Raw genomic sequence first — 16,032 nt, 5'->3', positions numbered from 1 at the left:
ACGTGGGCACTGTAACATTTGTTCTGTTCCAATCATTTAGCATTTTTCCATTGAAATGACAAATGTATTTGGTAGAATGGCAGTTGCCCTCTGGGCTGTTCCAGGTGTACCACTGGCACTAGAGAAGATGCTATAAATAACTCTGTACTGTATTATTCAACCACGTGGTGGTTAGTCTTGGAGCATGCTGGTTCTCCAGGGAAGCCAAAGATTTCAGGTACCTGCCAGAGAGATGTTTGAATGTGGGTTTATGCTGTGTTTATCTGGGTGTTTGGGAGTTGTCCAGAATTGGCATTATTGTCACCATTTTTCAGAGAAATCTCGTTTGAACATGGATTCTTGATGCATCAGAGTGAAGGCAGCTTCTCATAGCCTTTATTCCACTCACTCTTTATCAGGGTCAATAAAACTGGGCTGAAGTGAGATTTGTTGATAGTAAAAAGCACAGGAGATGGATGACCCGAGGGATGTTACTTTAAAAAGTTGTTATAATACAAGGGAGATAAGAAACATATGCAGATCGACTGACTCCAAGTCTGTCCTTCAGTAAGGTGCTCCACACTCTGTGAGTACTGGTGGAGTGATTTAAAACCAAGGAATTCCTGGAAACTAATGAAGTTTGGGTGTTACGGTTATTTGTCTTGGTTGTGAGCTCAGATGAAGCTTTTCCAATGGCATTTTTTGCTGTGCAGATTCTGTGGTTTCTAATACAGAGCTGCTGCTTCTTCAGCCTTTTACTCAGAAAGGTGTCTTCTCCTGAGCAGCCTGTTTTCACGGAACTTGTAAGAACCTGGTTATCTTAAGAAACTTATCTCTGATTTGGCTGAGTTTGACACTAGGTCCAAAGCGTGTGGAGGAAAGACACACATGCACACAGGCATGCACCTGCATGTCCTGGGGTGCTTCTGCAGGGACCCACAGAGCAAAGTCAAACACAAGTCAGTTGCTAGATGTGGAAAAAGTGACGAAAAAAAGAACTGCTAATAGCAATCGTGCTGGTTAGAGATAGCCTAAGAAGGCTACTTCATGAACAGCTTGCTTTGGCAGCTGTGACACTCGATTGGAAGAAACACAAAATGGAATGACACCTAGATGTTCCAGACCTTCCCCCACAGGGGTCGACAGTTAGGCTGGTGGTGTATTAGTTTGTGTCTGTTTGTCAAGTAAGATGGGCGTTAATGATTTTCTGCTTCTGAAATGCTATTTTGCGAACACCTGATTGTGAAAATTTTTGAATGAAAAGCTGTGCAGAGAATAAGTGCGTGTTAACGTTTTGCCTCTAGCCAACAAGAAGAAAGAGAAAGAACGTCCTGAGATATCTCTTCCTTCAGACTTCGAACATACCATTCATGTGGGATTTGATGCCGTCACTGGAGAATTCACAGTAAGTAACTGCTGAATTGTGTGCTTACCAGAGATTCTAGTTTCTTGATGGTCAAATAGCCTCCTGTTGCCAGAAACGTCAGATGACAGCAGTCAGGCTGTGAAGAAAGAGACTTTTATTTGCTGGGCTTAGGGTTTGGAGTGTTTTACTTCTGATTCAGGCTGCTTTTTTTTTTCTCCAAGGATTGTCAGCAGAGTGTCTGTGGAAAATAAAATCTTGGAAGAATGTAGGTGTATGCTTTTACCGGTCCCACAAGCTGCTACAGGGCTTGGTTATTCAGTGTCTTTGGAAAAGCATAAAAAACCCTCACACATGTACATAATATATGTCTTGCTATGGACAATCAGACCCAAAGTGCAAAGTCCAGCTGCTCTGCAGACAGCCCTTGGAGACACCCAGAAAGAGGCAGCGTTGCGGAAGTCCATTCATTTTAATTTAGTGTCCTTCAAGATACGTCCATAGACTAGGTGACCAGACAGTTCCTAGCCTTTATGTATCAATAAAATAGTAGTCAGCTTTTTCTACTTATATCATGACAAAGCGTATGAAGTGTTGGGAAAAATGGGTCTGATGGAAGCTCCTTGAAGTGTGCAGGGGGCTTCAAAGCATTTTCTCTCAGACTACTAGTTAGGTGCTGAAACCATTAATCCTTAACTCTAAGATGGCTGTAAGCTTACATTTGGTTGAGCTGTGGAGGTGAGAGGAAGCATTAGCAACTCTGTACCATCAGTAGTACCCTGTGAGCTAAGTGGTCAGACTGTGTTATCACCATGTGTCAAATGGTAAAGTGTGCTAGTACTGACTGGCTGCATACACCAAACAGGATGGGACAAATCATTTGCCTGGGCAAAGGATGGTTAATTTTCCGAGTGTGAGCCCTAAGTGTGATCTCTTCATCACTTCCTACTTTGATTGCTCCCTTTGCTCCTCAGAAACATTTCATGAAGCTGGAAACTTTCTGTATGCTGCAGCAGCAATAGCAATAACAACAATAACAATAGAAGAAAAACCCACACATTTAATGAAAGCATGTTTTCAAAAGAGTAGTGAAATTGAATTATCCTTAGTAATTAGGAAATACAGCTACATTGAAAATATGTGGATTACTTAATTAGCCTTTTTAAAATAGATGTCGCTTACAAAATCTTACTTCAAAATTTCTGTGCCAAACCCTAGGGCTTGATTAAATGCTCGTTTTAAAAGCCCGGATGTGGTCATTTTTCATCAGAAACTTAACATAAAGCTTTCAGAATTGTGTTTTCCCTACTATCTATCCTGGTTTTCCTCTTCCCCCCCCCCCCCCCCCACCCCCCCATAGTCACTTTATTGTTCAGATTAATCTTCAGTGCCATTCTCTTTGCCTTGGTATCATATTATACATTCTGTTACTTTCTGCTTTCGTTTTCTCCCTTTTGTGTTTGCATCCCTTCTTCTTGTCTAGCTTTTCTTTCCTTCCTTCTTCATTTCACTGTTCTCCCCACTGAATGTTCAGTTGTTCTTATTCTATATTTGTTCTTCCTTTCAGCCTTCTGCCTTTATTTCTACCCTGTGCTTCAGACTTTTTCCTTCTGGCTCAATGCAAATGCGATGGGTCACAATCGTGTTCTCTCGTAGACGTAACTGGTGGTGAGGATCCCAGTTAGTTTCACGTCCCTGCCAGCTGGAACAAAAAGGAGGGATGTCGAGGTTAACACACTTCAGTTCTAAGCACAAGCACTCTCTATCAGTACTTCAGAGATCACGGTTTGGATTGATTTGAATGTTATTATTATCATCCGGTGTGTCAAAACAGTCTCTAGCATCAGAGATTTTTTTGTGGGGGTGTGTGTCAGATGCCAGCAGCACAGGTCCTGGACTTTTATAGAACAAAACGATTGTGCATGGCTAAAGATGTCCACCTTTATTGCTGTAGCACAATTTTTTCTTAATATCCTTCTCCCTTTCAAAACAGTGGACATTAGACGGCTGCTGTTTTACAATTGCACAATATTTCTACAATAATACTTGTTCCTACAGTGTGGAAGTGCAGTGCTGTGGTTTGAGAAGGCGCTAACCAATTTGAAACAAACCAAAGGGACAGGTGTCTTCCTCCATGCAGCTTGCCAGGGTAGGACTTAACACTGTAGTCCTTAGTGGAGTGAAATGTCAAAGCAAGGGGATTTTTGCACCATTAAGAACTAGCTATCAGCTCCCAACTAACCCTAGATGCATTACGTTACATGAGGCATGTTTGATTTGTCCCAACCTGGATACAACCCACGTATCAGCTGGGTAACCATGTGGTAAGTGTGTCCTGCTGAAGGGACTGCCACTAGCCATATCATGTAAAAATATTCCCACTGTCTAGTGATCACACCGTCTGTCTCTTTCAAAAGTTTGGAAGTGCCATGGGAATGTCCAATAAATGTGCAAATATATATGGGGTTTGGTTTTTTTGTTTCAGATTATTACAGTTGTCATGCCAGTAGTGTCTGCTCCACTGGTTATGTGCATTGCATTGGGCCATTTTCTGACACCCCCAGTCACCCCCCAGCTGCATTACCTGGTTGCTGTTGGTTGCATCTCCAGTCAGTTGCATGGTCTCCTGAGTATCCGGCTTTCAGGCTTGAGCACCAAGCTGTGTTGTTGCTCATGAACATACGTTATATCTCCATTTCACTGTGCTTGGAGCAACCGCATTGGCTAAGAAGTAGGGCTTTTAAAGCTCAAAGTAGAATTGGTTGGAAACTGTTGGGTGGGAGCATGCTGCTAGAGCTTTATGTTGATTTATTTTGAAGAAACAGTTGCATTTTCTGAATGGAGGAAGAAGCGTGGTTTGCAGGGCTTTGGGGAGTGCGTTTTGTAAGGCATGCGTTTTTGAAAGAGTTTCCTGATCCCTAGTCTAGAAGGAAATGTGGTCACCCACCAAACTTTTAAAGTTTCAAGATTCTGACATTAGCAAGTGGGAGAAAGTTTTGGCTATAGATGTGAAGAAGTTGCACGCTGTTAATCAAATCAAGCATTTCTTTAGAATTGGCCTGATTTTCAGTCACACATAGATTGTTTCTGTTACGACAATACACGACCTCCCAGTGTGAAAACCGAGTTGGACCAGCTGCTTTTTCCACTGCACTTTGACTCGGGCACTGGCCAATTGTGATCTCAGGGCTGGAGAACCACTGGAAAAAAACTGGTGTAGAGCCATTCAAAAATGCTAACCTGGCTTTCAAAACTAGACAAATAGCAAAAGCCCGGATCTTTCTCTATTATAACTTTTTCTTTTTTAATGAAGAAAAGAAATCATGGGTAATTTTTCCTCAGTAATGTATTTTTATGAGGGAAAGAAAAACTGATTTATAAAAGAGAGGAGGGGGAATGATGCTTCCAAACTTTGGAACAGTTGTGATTTTTCCGTTTTCCTAAGCCTGCCTTCCTGTAGCCTGTCCACCACCTAATCTGTTTGGTATCTACCTCGTAACTCCCATTTTAGATGGGACTTCCCCATTTTGGCCCATTGGTTTCCTCCTACCACCTTCTAAGTTGTCCCCCATCCTGTTTTAACTTTCTTTTCTTTCTTTATTTACGTCCATTACAGCCAGATCTCTATGGCTCACAGATGTGCACAGGGAAGCTCCCAGAGGTGCGTCACAGGCCCAAAAGAATCTTGCATCAAAATGCTTCTTTGAGATGTCATAGCACTGCAGCAGCAGGTTGATGTGTGTGCAGTAGATTTGTTGCTTGGCTTATCCCACTTTTTTTTCATTAATCCTAAACTTTGGAGGCCCATGTCACACATTGTTTTGTGGAGAACTTCTTAGGCAGAAGCTGTATTTAAGTGTTTACCTAGATTGGGGTGGCACCAAGGTGAAGTGTAAATGTACTTCAGGTGTAGCTTTTCATTCAGTAAGCCCTAGAATTCGCTGATAGATGTTGGCTGTGCAGTAAATGGGGAAAATTACAGGCTTTCAGATTTAGGAAATTATACTGGATATTTAAAGCGATTTTTCACCGATACAATTTCAATGCAGAGTTGCGGCTTTCAGCAATTGGATCAATTTTCAAATGCCACCCTCACTCATAAGATGTCCTAGAATTCATCCAAGGCTTTGGCACTCTCAGCCTGTTTTTGGAGTCCCTGGTTTCTGCATATTTACAGTAGAGAACCTACAGTGCTACAGGAGCTCAAGAAAGGAGACATCCTTAGCAGCAGTGGTACAACTCAGTGTTACAATTTTGAGAATTTAAATGCAGATTCTTAACCCCGCAGTGTTCCCTGGTATGCTGAAAATGAATTGTATCAGGGTGGGGTTTACCTTTCAATCGGACAGCAGCGATCATTTCAGCAAAATGTGTTTGTGTTATTAAGCATTAAAAATCCAGTGTAAAGCTCCTAAAATACACTGTGTTGTCCACAAATTTAGAATAGTCTTGTTATGTCTGCACTGAATCACCAGGAAAACAAGCTAAGCCTTAAATCATTATTTCATGGAAGAGCAGAGTTGATTTAAAGATGAGTTTCATGCACTTTTTTTCCTATCACAGTCATAACTTTCTTTTCTTTTTAAAGTTGGATCCTGGTTTTAGCTCTGTATTTTGATAGAGAAGAGAATGATTGCATCTAACGTATAAGCTACTAATTTTAATTGTAAGGTGTCAATCAAAATTTCTGAAAAGTAATCTTACAGGTAGCATGGGATCTTGGTAAAGATCTGTGAGGCCACAGCTGTTAAATATTCTAAATCTGCGTTCTTTCCACTTGACATCTACAGGGCATTCCAGAGCAGTGGGCCAGGCTACTACAGACCTCCAACATAACTAAACTGGAGCAGAAGAAGAACCCACAAGCTGTCCTAGATGTTCTCAAATTTTATGATTCCAAAGAAACAGTTAACAACCAGAAATACATGAGCTTTACGTCAGGAGGTAAGTAGATCTCACTGCGCAAAAGGGAGCGTCAGGCCAGAGTTCAACATTCAAGCGGTCAAGAGGCAACCTTAAAAAATTCCGCTTTGTGGAATAGTCCTGAAATGAATTATATTTCTCCTTTTGTCCCCTAAATGTCATTGAAACTGCAACTTTTCTTTGTCAGTTGTTTTTAGAACGAAGGTCATGTTTACTTTTTCTTTCTTTGCATCCGTGTTCCTTCTCAGCGTTCACAGTGGGGTGTAGGCTATACTTGTTTCGTGCATTTTGTGAGTTGCTCTTGGATCCTTTGAGCAACAGGTTATGGACTATGGGGATTTTTGGTGATACAGGAGAATTTTCAAGGGTTGTTTTATGTTACTGGTGGCGAAGTTGGGTTTTTTTGTTTGTTTTTTTTTTACTGTGCGTAAATTCGCAAACAGTTCTGGAATGGCTGCTATTGTGATGTCAAGACATGTTGCTCCAGTAGGATGAGATGGAATGCTGGGTATCCAGGGCAGTCTCTGCTGCTTACTCATTCAGGGAAGAGACTCATTTAGGTGTTCCCGTCCAAATTTTTCCTATTATTTTACTTTTGCTGGACTCCACAGCCAGGCTGGTGAGACACCTAGGAAGTAAGTAGAGGTTTTTACTAGGTGCGGCATATCTGGCCTTTGTATCTATGTGTTCCTTTGCTATTCCTGAACAACTGAGTTGTTTTAAACAGAAATACTATTAAGATACCATTAGTTTGGTAAAGCTCATGTTAGCAGCTTCAGCTAATAAGGGGGCGTCCCTGTCCAATGGGGTATGGACAGCATTTGTAGTTTAACCTGCAGTGATTCAGTTCCCTACACGTAATAGCATGTGGCAGTGGGATCTGTAATTTCCTCAGTTTGCTGGTTCAGCTAATACAACTTCCAAAATGAAGACTGGGACAGCTTCTCAGAAGTCCTCCTGAAACCTGTGCAGTTATCTCCAGAATTGACTAATGCTTATTTTGACAGAAAGCATATTTTTTCTAAATTGCATAATGAAGAGATTTGACTGTCTAATGTGACGCTTAATGTTTCCTAAAATAGCACTTACTTTTGTGATGAAATGCAAAATTCAAAACAGTTAATTTATGCTCCTGAACTCAGGAGCTGTTACTGTGCTCTCAGAGTAGAACTGCCACAGCTAAGGGGGGTTTGGGGGAAGCTTTTATGGGGAAATATTTTCAGCAAGCTAAAGAGAATCAATGCATGCAGTTTATTTTTCTTTTTTTTTAAAAAAAAAAAAAAAGCTTCTTTAGCTCTTGGGCAAAACAGAACTATTGACTTTTACAGAACAATTTGCATTTTCATGACCAAGTTTCTATTTGTTTTGTTTACTGGCAAAACAGGGCAAAAAAATAGGCACAAGAAACTGTAGACGAATAACTTAGTATATTGTCCTGTTATCTTGCTTGCTATGTAAAATACCTGTTGCTGCTGGAGGGGTGTTGTGAAAAAAAAAAATGCTATCTGTTTGGATTTACTTGTTCTGTGGGATTCCCCACAACAGGCAGTTTTGTAACAGCATCTGGTTAATTTTCCCTTGCACATTGCAGATAAAAGCGCCCGTGGATACATAGAAGGCCATCCTTCGGTGAGTGTGAAAGTAACCTTTTCCTTGCATAGTGTGTAAGAATTGTGGAGCAAGCTTGAGCTTTGCCTTTTAGGATAGAGTGCCAGCCTTGTAGGCAGAGAGAAAGTACGTTTTAGTGTCTTTGCAGTGGAAAAGGAATCACTGGCTGTTTTCTAATTTTCTGTTTAAGAACTTTTAGATAGGTGAAAGTCTGGTTTTGCAGACAGAAGATTGCTTGCCGTTCTTAGCCATGGTGATATATAATTCACAACAATATGCAATACTGTCTAATTAGCCCATTTTAATTTAGTTTTAACAACTAAGAATCTCCTTCTATTAAATTTTACCATTTATCATTAGTACAGCTGAATATGTAGCTGAATATAAATAAGGTTATAATTGATATGTAACTCACTGGAACCATTGAAAGAAAGTTTTAAATAATCATCCACTCTAATTAATACTGGATTGCCATAGCAATCCCAGAGATGTAGTCATGACAGCGTCATTAATGTTGACCAAGTTTATTAGTGTTAATGTTAATGCATTAAATAGAAAATGACTGAATGGGGGTTTGGCCTTTATTTTCAAGTGTTAAGCAACTTAATTTTAGGTTTGTGATTGCACAGCAAGGGCTGTGTATAATGAAATGGAAATCATCTTTGAATATTCACACTTCAGATTTTCAATTGATGCACTTTCATTATCTTTAATAAAATCTTTAAAAGGAAGTTTGGGGTTCGCCAGAGTGCAGTAAGCCTTCCCAATAGTTTTTCCAGTGGGTACGGACACATCGGCAGCTGCTGTGGTATTTCTGGCAGACATAGGTGGTGAGACAGTCAAGATGTCAGCTTTCAAAAGTTACTGACTCAGGATGCTGCTTGAATGTTATAGCACAGGGAAAACAACTCTTGACAGGATCAAGTAGTCATTGGAATGACTTTAATTTCATTTTGCTCCTTAATGGGAGTCTTGTGTTAAATAACATTACATTGTATATGTTCTAGCTGCACAATTTAATGCTGTCAGACCAAGCTGGGAGCCCAATGGAAAAGACAGTTACAAGAATTGGACTAACAGAAGTGTGATTATTCCCTTGGTTATTTTTCCCTTAATCGTCTTCTGGCCACGTGTAAGCAAGGTGCTAATGATGCATAGAAAGCATCTGACGTAATGTCTGACAAAGTAACATTCACCTTCCCATTAGGACACCCCTTGCTTGGCGGAGTTGGCCCTTTCACTGGTGTTTAGGGTGTCTGATGTATCATTCCCTGCTTTGGCTGGATCAGTAGCCTGTCACCATCTACCTTTAAAAGCTGGGCAATGGAACGGAGCCTCAGAGAAAATGCCAGACTCTGCGTGTGTGTATATGACAGTGTGTTCAAGTACAGGTGACTTAAGGCACTGACACAGCCATCCATACAGTAACACACAGGCGTGAAGATTAGGTCTCCCTGGACCAAGTTGATGCCATTTTTGCGTTATCTTTAAAAGGTAATGCAAATGAGATGTGAATATGTAGAATAGCGCTTTTGATTTGCTTCAGTTCTCCAAATGGCTTGTAGCTAGCTTTAAAGCAGCAAACACTTTACAAGACACCTTTTCATTTATTTTTTGTTTCCCCAGCAAATTTGTGACATGATAGAACCCCCTGCTTTGAGTAGCCTCTGGGACTGGGGGGACGGGTATCCACGCACCTAACTTTAAATATCTGCGCTGTAGACTTCAATTTGCATGTAGACAACTGATCAGCCAGGCTTCCCTTGCCGGCCCTGTATTTGCAGTCTGCCTGAAGGTTGACTGCACCCTGGCAGTGGCTTTTATTTTCTGCTGCCAGTAACGGGAGCCTGGGGGAGCAGTCGGGATGCCTGCCTGGCAGCTCCGGGCAGGTCGGCAGGCTGAACCTTGCTGCTGAGGGCTGCGCTCGCTCTGCGGTACCGTTGTGGTAAGAACAGGCAAACCGTGAAAAGCTCAGTGTGTTCACTGACGATTAGGTAAAGAGGATGGTGCTGAAAAAGATGCTGCTAAACAGGCAAATTCAGTGTGGTGGAAGCAGGCAATATGATTATTCCGCAGGTAAAACAGTAAAGAAACAAATAGCCTTTCTCTCCAAAATCAAATTCCCAGCAAGACGATGAAGGAGGCTTTGCACTTCGAAGTGTGTTAATTAACCTAGCCAGTAGACACCTGTTAGCTTAATTAACTGTTACCATTTCTGTAGACACAATGCCAAAGCAATTAACCAGCAACTAGATGTGATTTCTAGTGATATATTCAAGTATTACGTTTTGTGAAATTAGAAATTGACTAAGCATGGGAATGATTTAGTTGTTTTTAGCAAAAATGAAATACGCCAAGATGAATTAACAAAACAGCGTGGTAATTTGTAACCTTTAAATTGTGTTGTGCTGTGTGTGAATTAGAACTGAGGCTCGTAGGACTGTAGGCACATCTTGATCGGTTTCCGATGTCTAAGCAGCCTAAAGTTGTGGGTGATTATCGAACCTCCCAAATGCCGGAATGGTGACTGTCACTCAAGCTACTGTCTGTCCACAGAGCACAAAAACAGCATCAGAACCCCCGCTAGCTCCCTCTGTTTCTGAGGAAGAGGATGAAGACGATGAAGAGGAAGATGACAATGAACCTCCACCTGTAATTGCGCCTCGGCCTGAACATACAAAATCAGTAAGTCCCAGCTTCGGTTAGCGCTGTATTTGATGTTGTTCAGAGCTGCGTGTTTCTTAGTCGGACAGCACTCGCCATTTGGGGATGAAGGCTGAGGGTTGGAGTCCTACCATGACATAGTGTTTCACCCAAGCCACTGACAGCAGAAAAATCTGGTTTGAACTTTCACATTGAGCTAGGAGTTTCCTGTGATTCTAATAGGGACCATGAGTTTGTCTCAGTATCAGGTAAGAAATAGCATTGTGTCTTCTAATGCCACCGCTGTAAAAGTGAACAGCTGTGTCTGAAGTATCTGTGTAAGCTCTGTCATCAGTGGAGAGAGTGGTCATCAGACACAGTTCATGCCCTCGCAGGATACATAGGAGAAACTGTTCCCTGGGAGGTACCTGTCCCTCTCCACAGACTGTGTAAGGAGCTAGGAGAAGAGCTTAGACTACACCTTCAACTTTTACATGAGTGGAGTTTGGTGGGAAGAACCACACGCAGCTAGGCGTTGTAAAGAGAAGGTGCCTGAAGGACTGGAACACGGTTCCTAATGGCCACTCCGTAAAGGCTGGGACACTGGTGAGAAGGCAGTTCAGCAGTCGTCATCAGAAGAGGGAAATGCTCCCTGCTTCTGTTCAGACACGTACCAGCTGAAGAGTCATTTTGTTACCCCTGATAACACATGAGCATCAAGGAACAAGGCTCTGGGGCCCTGGCCCTGGCCAGATCTATTTCTGTATCCTTAGAACGCAGTAAATTCATTGTTTCAGTCATCTTTCAGAAAATTAATGAAAATTGAAAATGACAGTGGCCGTGAACTTGTGTAAAACGAGCTTTCATTTCTGCCTGCGTCGTTTGAGAAGTGGACAGCAAACACAAACATTTTAAGAGCCCTGGATGTGGCAGACAGCATCTTCCTAAGGCTTTGCATTTGTGATAGGATCTCAGGGGCATCTCTGCAAAGCACCTTTCTGACACAAAATAATTTCTTGTCACAGATCTACACACGCTCTGTAATTGAACCTGCCGCTGCACCAGCACCAGCTAAAGAAGCCACCACTCCTCAACCTGAGAACTCGAACACGAACACTTTGTACAGAAACACAGACCGGCAGCGAAAAAAATCCAAGATGACAGATGAGGAGATCCTAGAGAAACTGAGTATGTTTTCTGCATTTCTTGTGTGATAAAGCAGTACCGCATGCGTGCCTCGGGATTATACGTACCAAGTGGTCGTCCTCTCTTCAGTGGCAGTCACTGACGACTCCCTACACAAAGTGTTATTGTGGGAGTGAGAGCACGCTTGGGGTATTCCTCCTGCCTCTGAGGGCAGCTGTGACCGGGGTGGATGTGCCTGAGCTTCCTTCTGTGCTGAAGGCAAGAGCAGAGATTGTTTCTGGTTGAGCAGAAGGCCGTGACCTAGTGAATGACCTAGTGAACTCCTGTGTGCCGGTGGGCAAATTGAACAGAATATTAGGGTTACTAAATGCTCTTCACACTCCTGACTTTCTCACCAGTCATCAGAACCAAATTATTTTCCAGAAATGTGTTCGAGTTTTGGTTGTGTTTTTTCAGTCGGATTTTTTGTTGTTGTTTTTGTTTGGTTTTTTACCAGTAGACATCTACAGCACTACGCTGTTGCCTTCAGCCTGAAGGAGCTCTCCTGCCTCAAATATTGTATTGGTGCCAGTTTTATGATTGTTGTTACTACTAATAGTTTTGCTAATATATTGGAGTTAGTTTTCGTTAGAAGTCTACATTTTTGTCAGAGAGAACTCCTTTGAAGAAACATCAGTTGACACCATGGATAGAGAGGAAGAGGTGTTTTCAGTGTGTCCTCCCCTTCAACAAAAAAACAGGCAATTTTATAACAATCCTTTTTTTTCTCTCTTTTTTTGTCTTAGCATAAAACTGCACTGCAAGCATTTCTCAGGAGCCAGCCTCCAGCACATTCCCTGTATATTCCTCAGACATGTGGCACTTTGTCATAGCTACTTCCCAGCCAGTTAATACTATTAGAAACATTTGGCCCCAACCCCCCGTGCAGATCATACTCTAGGATAACACACCAAGTCCTCGTGATGCTGCGGTACAACCAATTTAATCTGCTTCTGGCATGTAGTAGCTGGCAGTGCTGTGTTCTCAGATAATCAATTGTTAGGTTCATAACATACGAAGTTTACTCTGTGTCTACCATTAACTGTTAGGACAGAAAGTGGATTGATCTACACTTCCTTGTGTTTGATCTCAAAGTCAATAATGGTCTGTCTTTAATGGGGCAGCTGTTTGTGAAGGGGTGCAGTCTGCCTGTGGCTTCTTCACAGTGGTTGTCGGTGCTCATTCTTGTGCTACACCAACCTTTTTGTCGTACCTGCGCCGCCACTGATGGCTGGTGTGACTGCAGAGGCTCAAGCCTTCCTTAGCTGAGAGATTTCGGCTGCCTGTGTAGAGTTTTCTGCACCCTCAGCAGGTTGACAGAACTATAAGGAGCTGTATGCCAGTGGCATTAGGGTCTGTCCAAGGGGTAAGTTCAGTAGCTTTAGCTGAGAGCACATTGAAATAAACTCCAGAGCAGGCAGTTAGTTACCTGCAGGTATGTAAGCCTGTAAAGGGAGGAATTGTAGCTTCTTCAGCTGAGGCTCAATGTTTGAGGCAGGCTTTCGCTGTGAGATCGGCAGGTACCCTGCATACGTGAACGTAAGTACACGTGTCGTTCCTTCACGCTTCTGCGTATGCCAGATGGAGGGCTGAGCCCTTGAGTTATTGTGTGTAATATCTTTGAAATATTACATGCTTTCATGCTTTTTCTTTCTTAAGAATTTGATACCAAGTGAGCAAGGTCTGAAGGTTTGCCTTGGGCAAATTGTGATGTGGACAGTGAAAATCTTTTTGTGCTTTCTTGAAGCTATGCGAAAACAGGGGATGATGCTTTTTTGTTATAGACCTGGGGTAATTATATTTAAGAATGTCTTGGTTGTTTTTTTACTGTTTTGTTTTAACTTGTATGACATCTCCATCTTGCCTACTTCCCCCACAAGTGATTTTATGCTACTTTTGGAAGATGTCCTCTGCCCTCTTTTATTTTAAATTGCTTTCATAATTCTTTTTTGTTTGAAATAACTTGGGGTTTTTTAGAGCCACTTTCATTGCAAGTTTTACTAGGGAGTAAAGCCTGTAATATTGAGATAAGATCAAACAAAATTCCGTCTGTAATGAAATCACGAATATGTTCCACTGTAATTACAAAACGGAAGTGGCCCAGTTCTGCTTTCTTAGCCACTTAATTTAGGACTCAATAAAGGAAAGTGCTTAAAGACATCAAATTGCTGATAGGTTTATCTTTTGTCCGGAGTAGGGAGTGCCTCTCTGAACTGGAGGCACGTACCAGTGACTTTGTTGATTTTAGTGCTGTCATATTTGATGTGCATTGGCTTAAGCACAGGAAACCAGCCTCAAACACAAACTTGTGAAAACAGCTACTCATGTTTTGAGGGAAAACTCCAGAAATCTGAACTGCAAAATCTCTGCCAAATTGGGAAGAATCTTTTTCAAAATATTTATTACGCAGTCTTTTTCTTGTGAACTTCTATGAACTTCTGATATCTGTTGTGATAGATACACGGTTCCATTAACTGGCTGAAAATAGCACCTAGCCAGACACCGACGGCACAGCGTTTTCCCTGTTACCCAGCCCAGCGCAGGATTACGGCCGCGTTTGGTGTGGTACTGCAGAGTCTCAGGGGGATCCCTGTCTGGGGGACGGCTAAGCTCAGCAGTGTGAGCAAGGGGGTATGCTTTCTCGTCTCGCATCCCTTCTTCCAGTCAGTTAAAAAGAAGTCCCAGAGTCCTCTGGTCATGTTCTTCTTGACTGAAGAGTTATCTTTTAGTGGAGACCCGCTACAGAGAAGCAGAATGAAAGCTTTGACTTACGGGATGTGTTTCATTGAGACGAAACTATGAAAAGTTAACCAGGTCATGAAAGCATTATGTCCTTGGCTCAGACTCAGACAGTCCAGTTACTGTAACCCTTGCAGGCTGGCACAGCAGGGCAGGACAGCTTCAGGCTACTCGAGACTGTAGCATCCTCAGCCAGCGGGCAGGCGCTCGCACTGCCATCAGCAGTGGGCACTGGCTGGCGTTCCTGGAGTCCGGGTGGGGGGTGTGTGTACTGTGGGGCGAAGGAAACCTCTTCTCCTGCAGCTCCCATTAGCGATCTTGCCAAGGCTAGCAACGTTGTTGTAGCAGGGAGTGTACCAGATGGTGTTGATGCCCCGTTTTCTTGCCATGCTGGCAGGCAGGATGCCTGGCTAGGCATCCAGTCAGATGCCCGTTTGGATGCTAAAGCCTTTTGCTCCAGAGACATGGCCTGGACAGGGGAGAGATGCTTGTTACTACTTACAGTGAGTGGTGCATCACCTACTCTTGTTTTGGATGCACAGATGAACAAATAAGTACATGTTTGTATTTGTGATACAGGAATATTGCCAGATCAGTCAAATAAAACATGCTGCAAAACATTGGAAGCCTTTCCTCCTGAACTAATCTTCTTAACGTGTTTGTGATGTACATTCCAAGTTAAATCTTCAGAAGTCATTTGCATTGAGCCATCACCTTAAACGTCATTGTTTGTATTTTATCTAGGAAACTACCGGACCAGAAAAAACAATACTTTTTTTTTAATTATTCCTTTGGATTTGTTTTGAGTTTATCAGTTTTTGGCTCTTTCATTCCGTGCAAGCACAGTGTCCTGATTACTGCTTTATTTCCTTCCCCTTCACACTGCCTACACCTCTGAGTGGGCAAGAAGCCATCAAGCAGCGCATGCTTTAATTTTCACCTTCCACTGGCACATGAGCTCCACGGTGGCTGATGGAGTCAGACTGTCCCATGCCCTGTGCCGGCCGCTGGCCCAGCCTTCCCACTGCTGCAGCGCAGCCCGGCTGGCCTGGCTGCTCAGTCCCATCACCTGTACCCATGAAATTATCAGCATCTCATTTGTGCAGCTGCCTGTGTGAGGCTCCTGCCTGAGGAGTATCGCTCTTGTTGCCCATCGTGGCCCTGCTTGTTTGTGAAGATCAGCATGTGTGCAGTGTTGAGAGCGCAAGTCAGATGCTAGTAACTGGTCCGGGTCAGGTTGAAGACAGGCAGTGTGGTCCTTAAAAATGGCGCAAGCAAGGTCTTCAGAGCTCAGCCTGGTAATAAATTACGGGGGGTCATAGTTCTTAGAGCCCCGTAATTATTGATTAGAACATGAGATGCTGTTCTTGAAAAACATAAAGGTCTTCTTTTGGCAAACAGCTGAGAGATTGAGAAATCCCCTTCTGGAAACACTTTGCAATATTCTTCCTGTTCTGAAAATGGCACGTATTCATAAAAATTGATTCCAGAACCCAAGGTGCATTTCATCTTCGGAAGTATTGAACGTTATGTTGAATCACACAGAGTTATTTTTCCTAAGAAAACAAAGGCTATGTTGTTCCAGCTCTCAT

General features: G+C 42.5%; 1 protein-coding gene across 3 annotated transcripts in view; it reads left to right on the top strand.

The window, feature by feature from the left end:
* Positions 1-16,032, top strand: part of PAK3 (p21 (RAC1) activated kinase 3) — a 77,198-nt gene that overhangs the window by 44,723 nt on the left and 16,443 nt on the right. For 2 of the 3 annotated variants that reach the window (XM_040614619.1, XM_040614618.1), the window contains exons 3-8: positions 1,284-1,384; positions 4,959-5,003; positions 6,133-6,286; positions 7,857-7,894; positions 10,430-10,558; positions 11,542-11,704. In XM_040614619.1, coding sequence (XP_040470553.1) covers positions 1,284-1,384; positions 4,959-5,003; positions 6,133-6,286; positions 7,857-7,894; positions 10,430-10,558; positions 11,542-11,704 — 630 coding nt within the window. The remainder of the gene's footprint in view (positions 1-1,283; positions 1,385-4,958; positions 5,004-6,132; positions 6,287-7,856; positions 7,895-10,429; positions 10,559-11,541; positions 11,705-16,032) is intronic. The other variant, XM_040614620.1, reaches the window with a different exon arrangement.

Source organism: Falco naumanni, chromosome 14 (assembly GCF_017639655.2).
Source record: "Falco naumanni isolate bFalNau1 chromosome 14, bFalNau1.pat, whole genome shotgun sequence".
Lineage (NCBI taxonomy): Eukaryota > Metazoa > Chordata > Aves > Falconiformes > Falconidae > Falco > Falco naumanni.
Note: the sequence above shows the minus strand (reverse complement) of the source record. Positions and strands in the feature narration are given on the sequence as shown.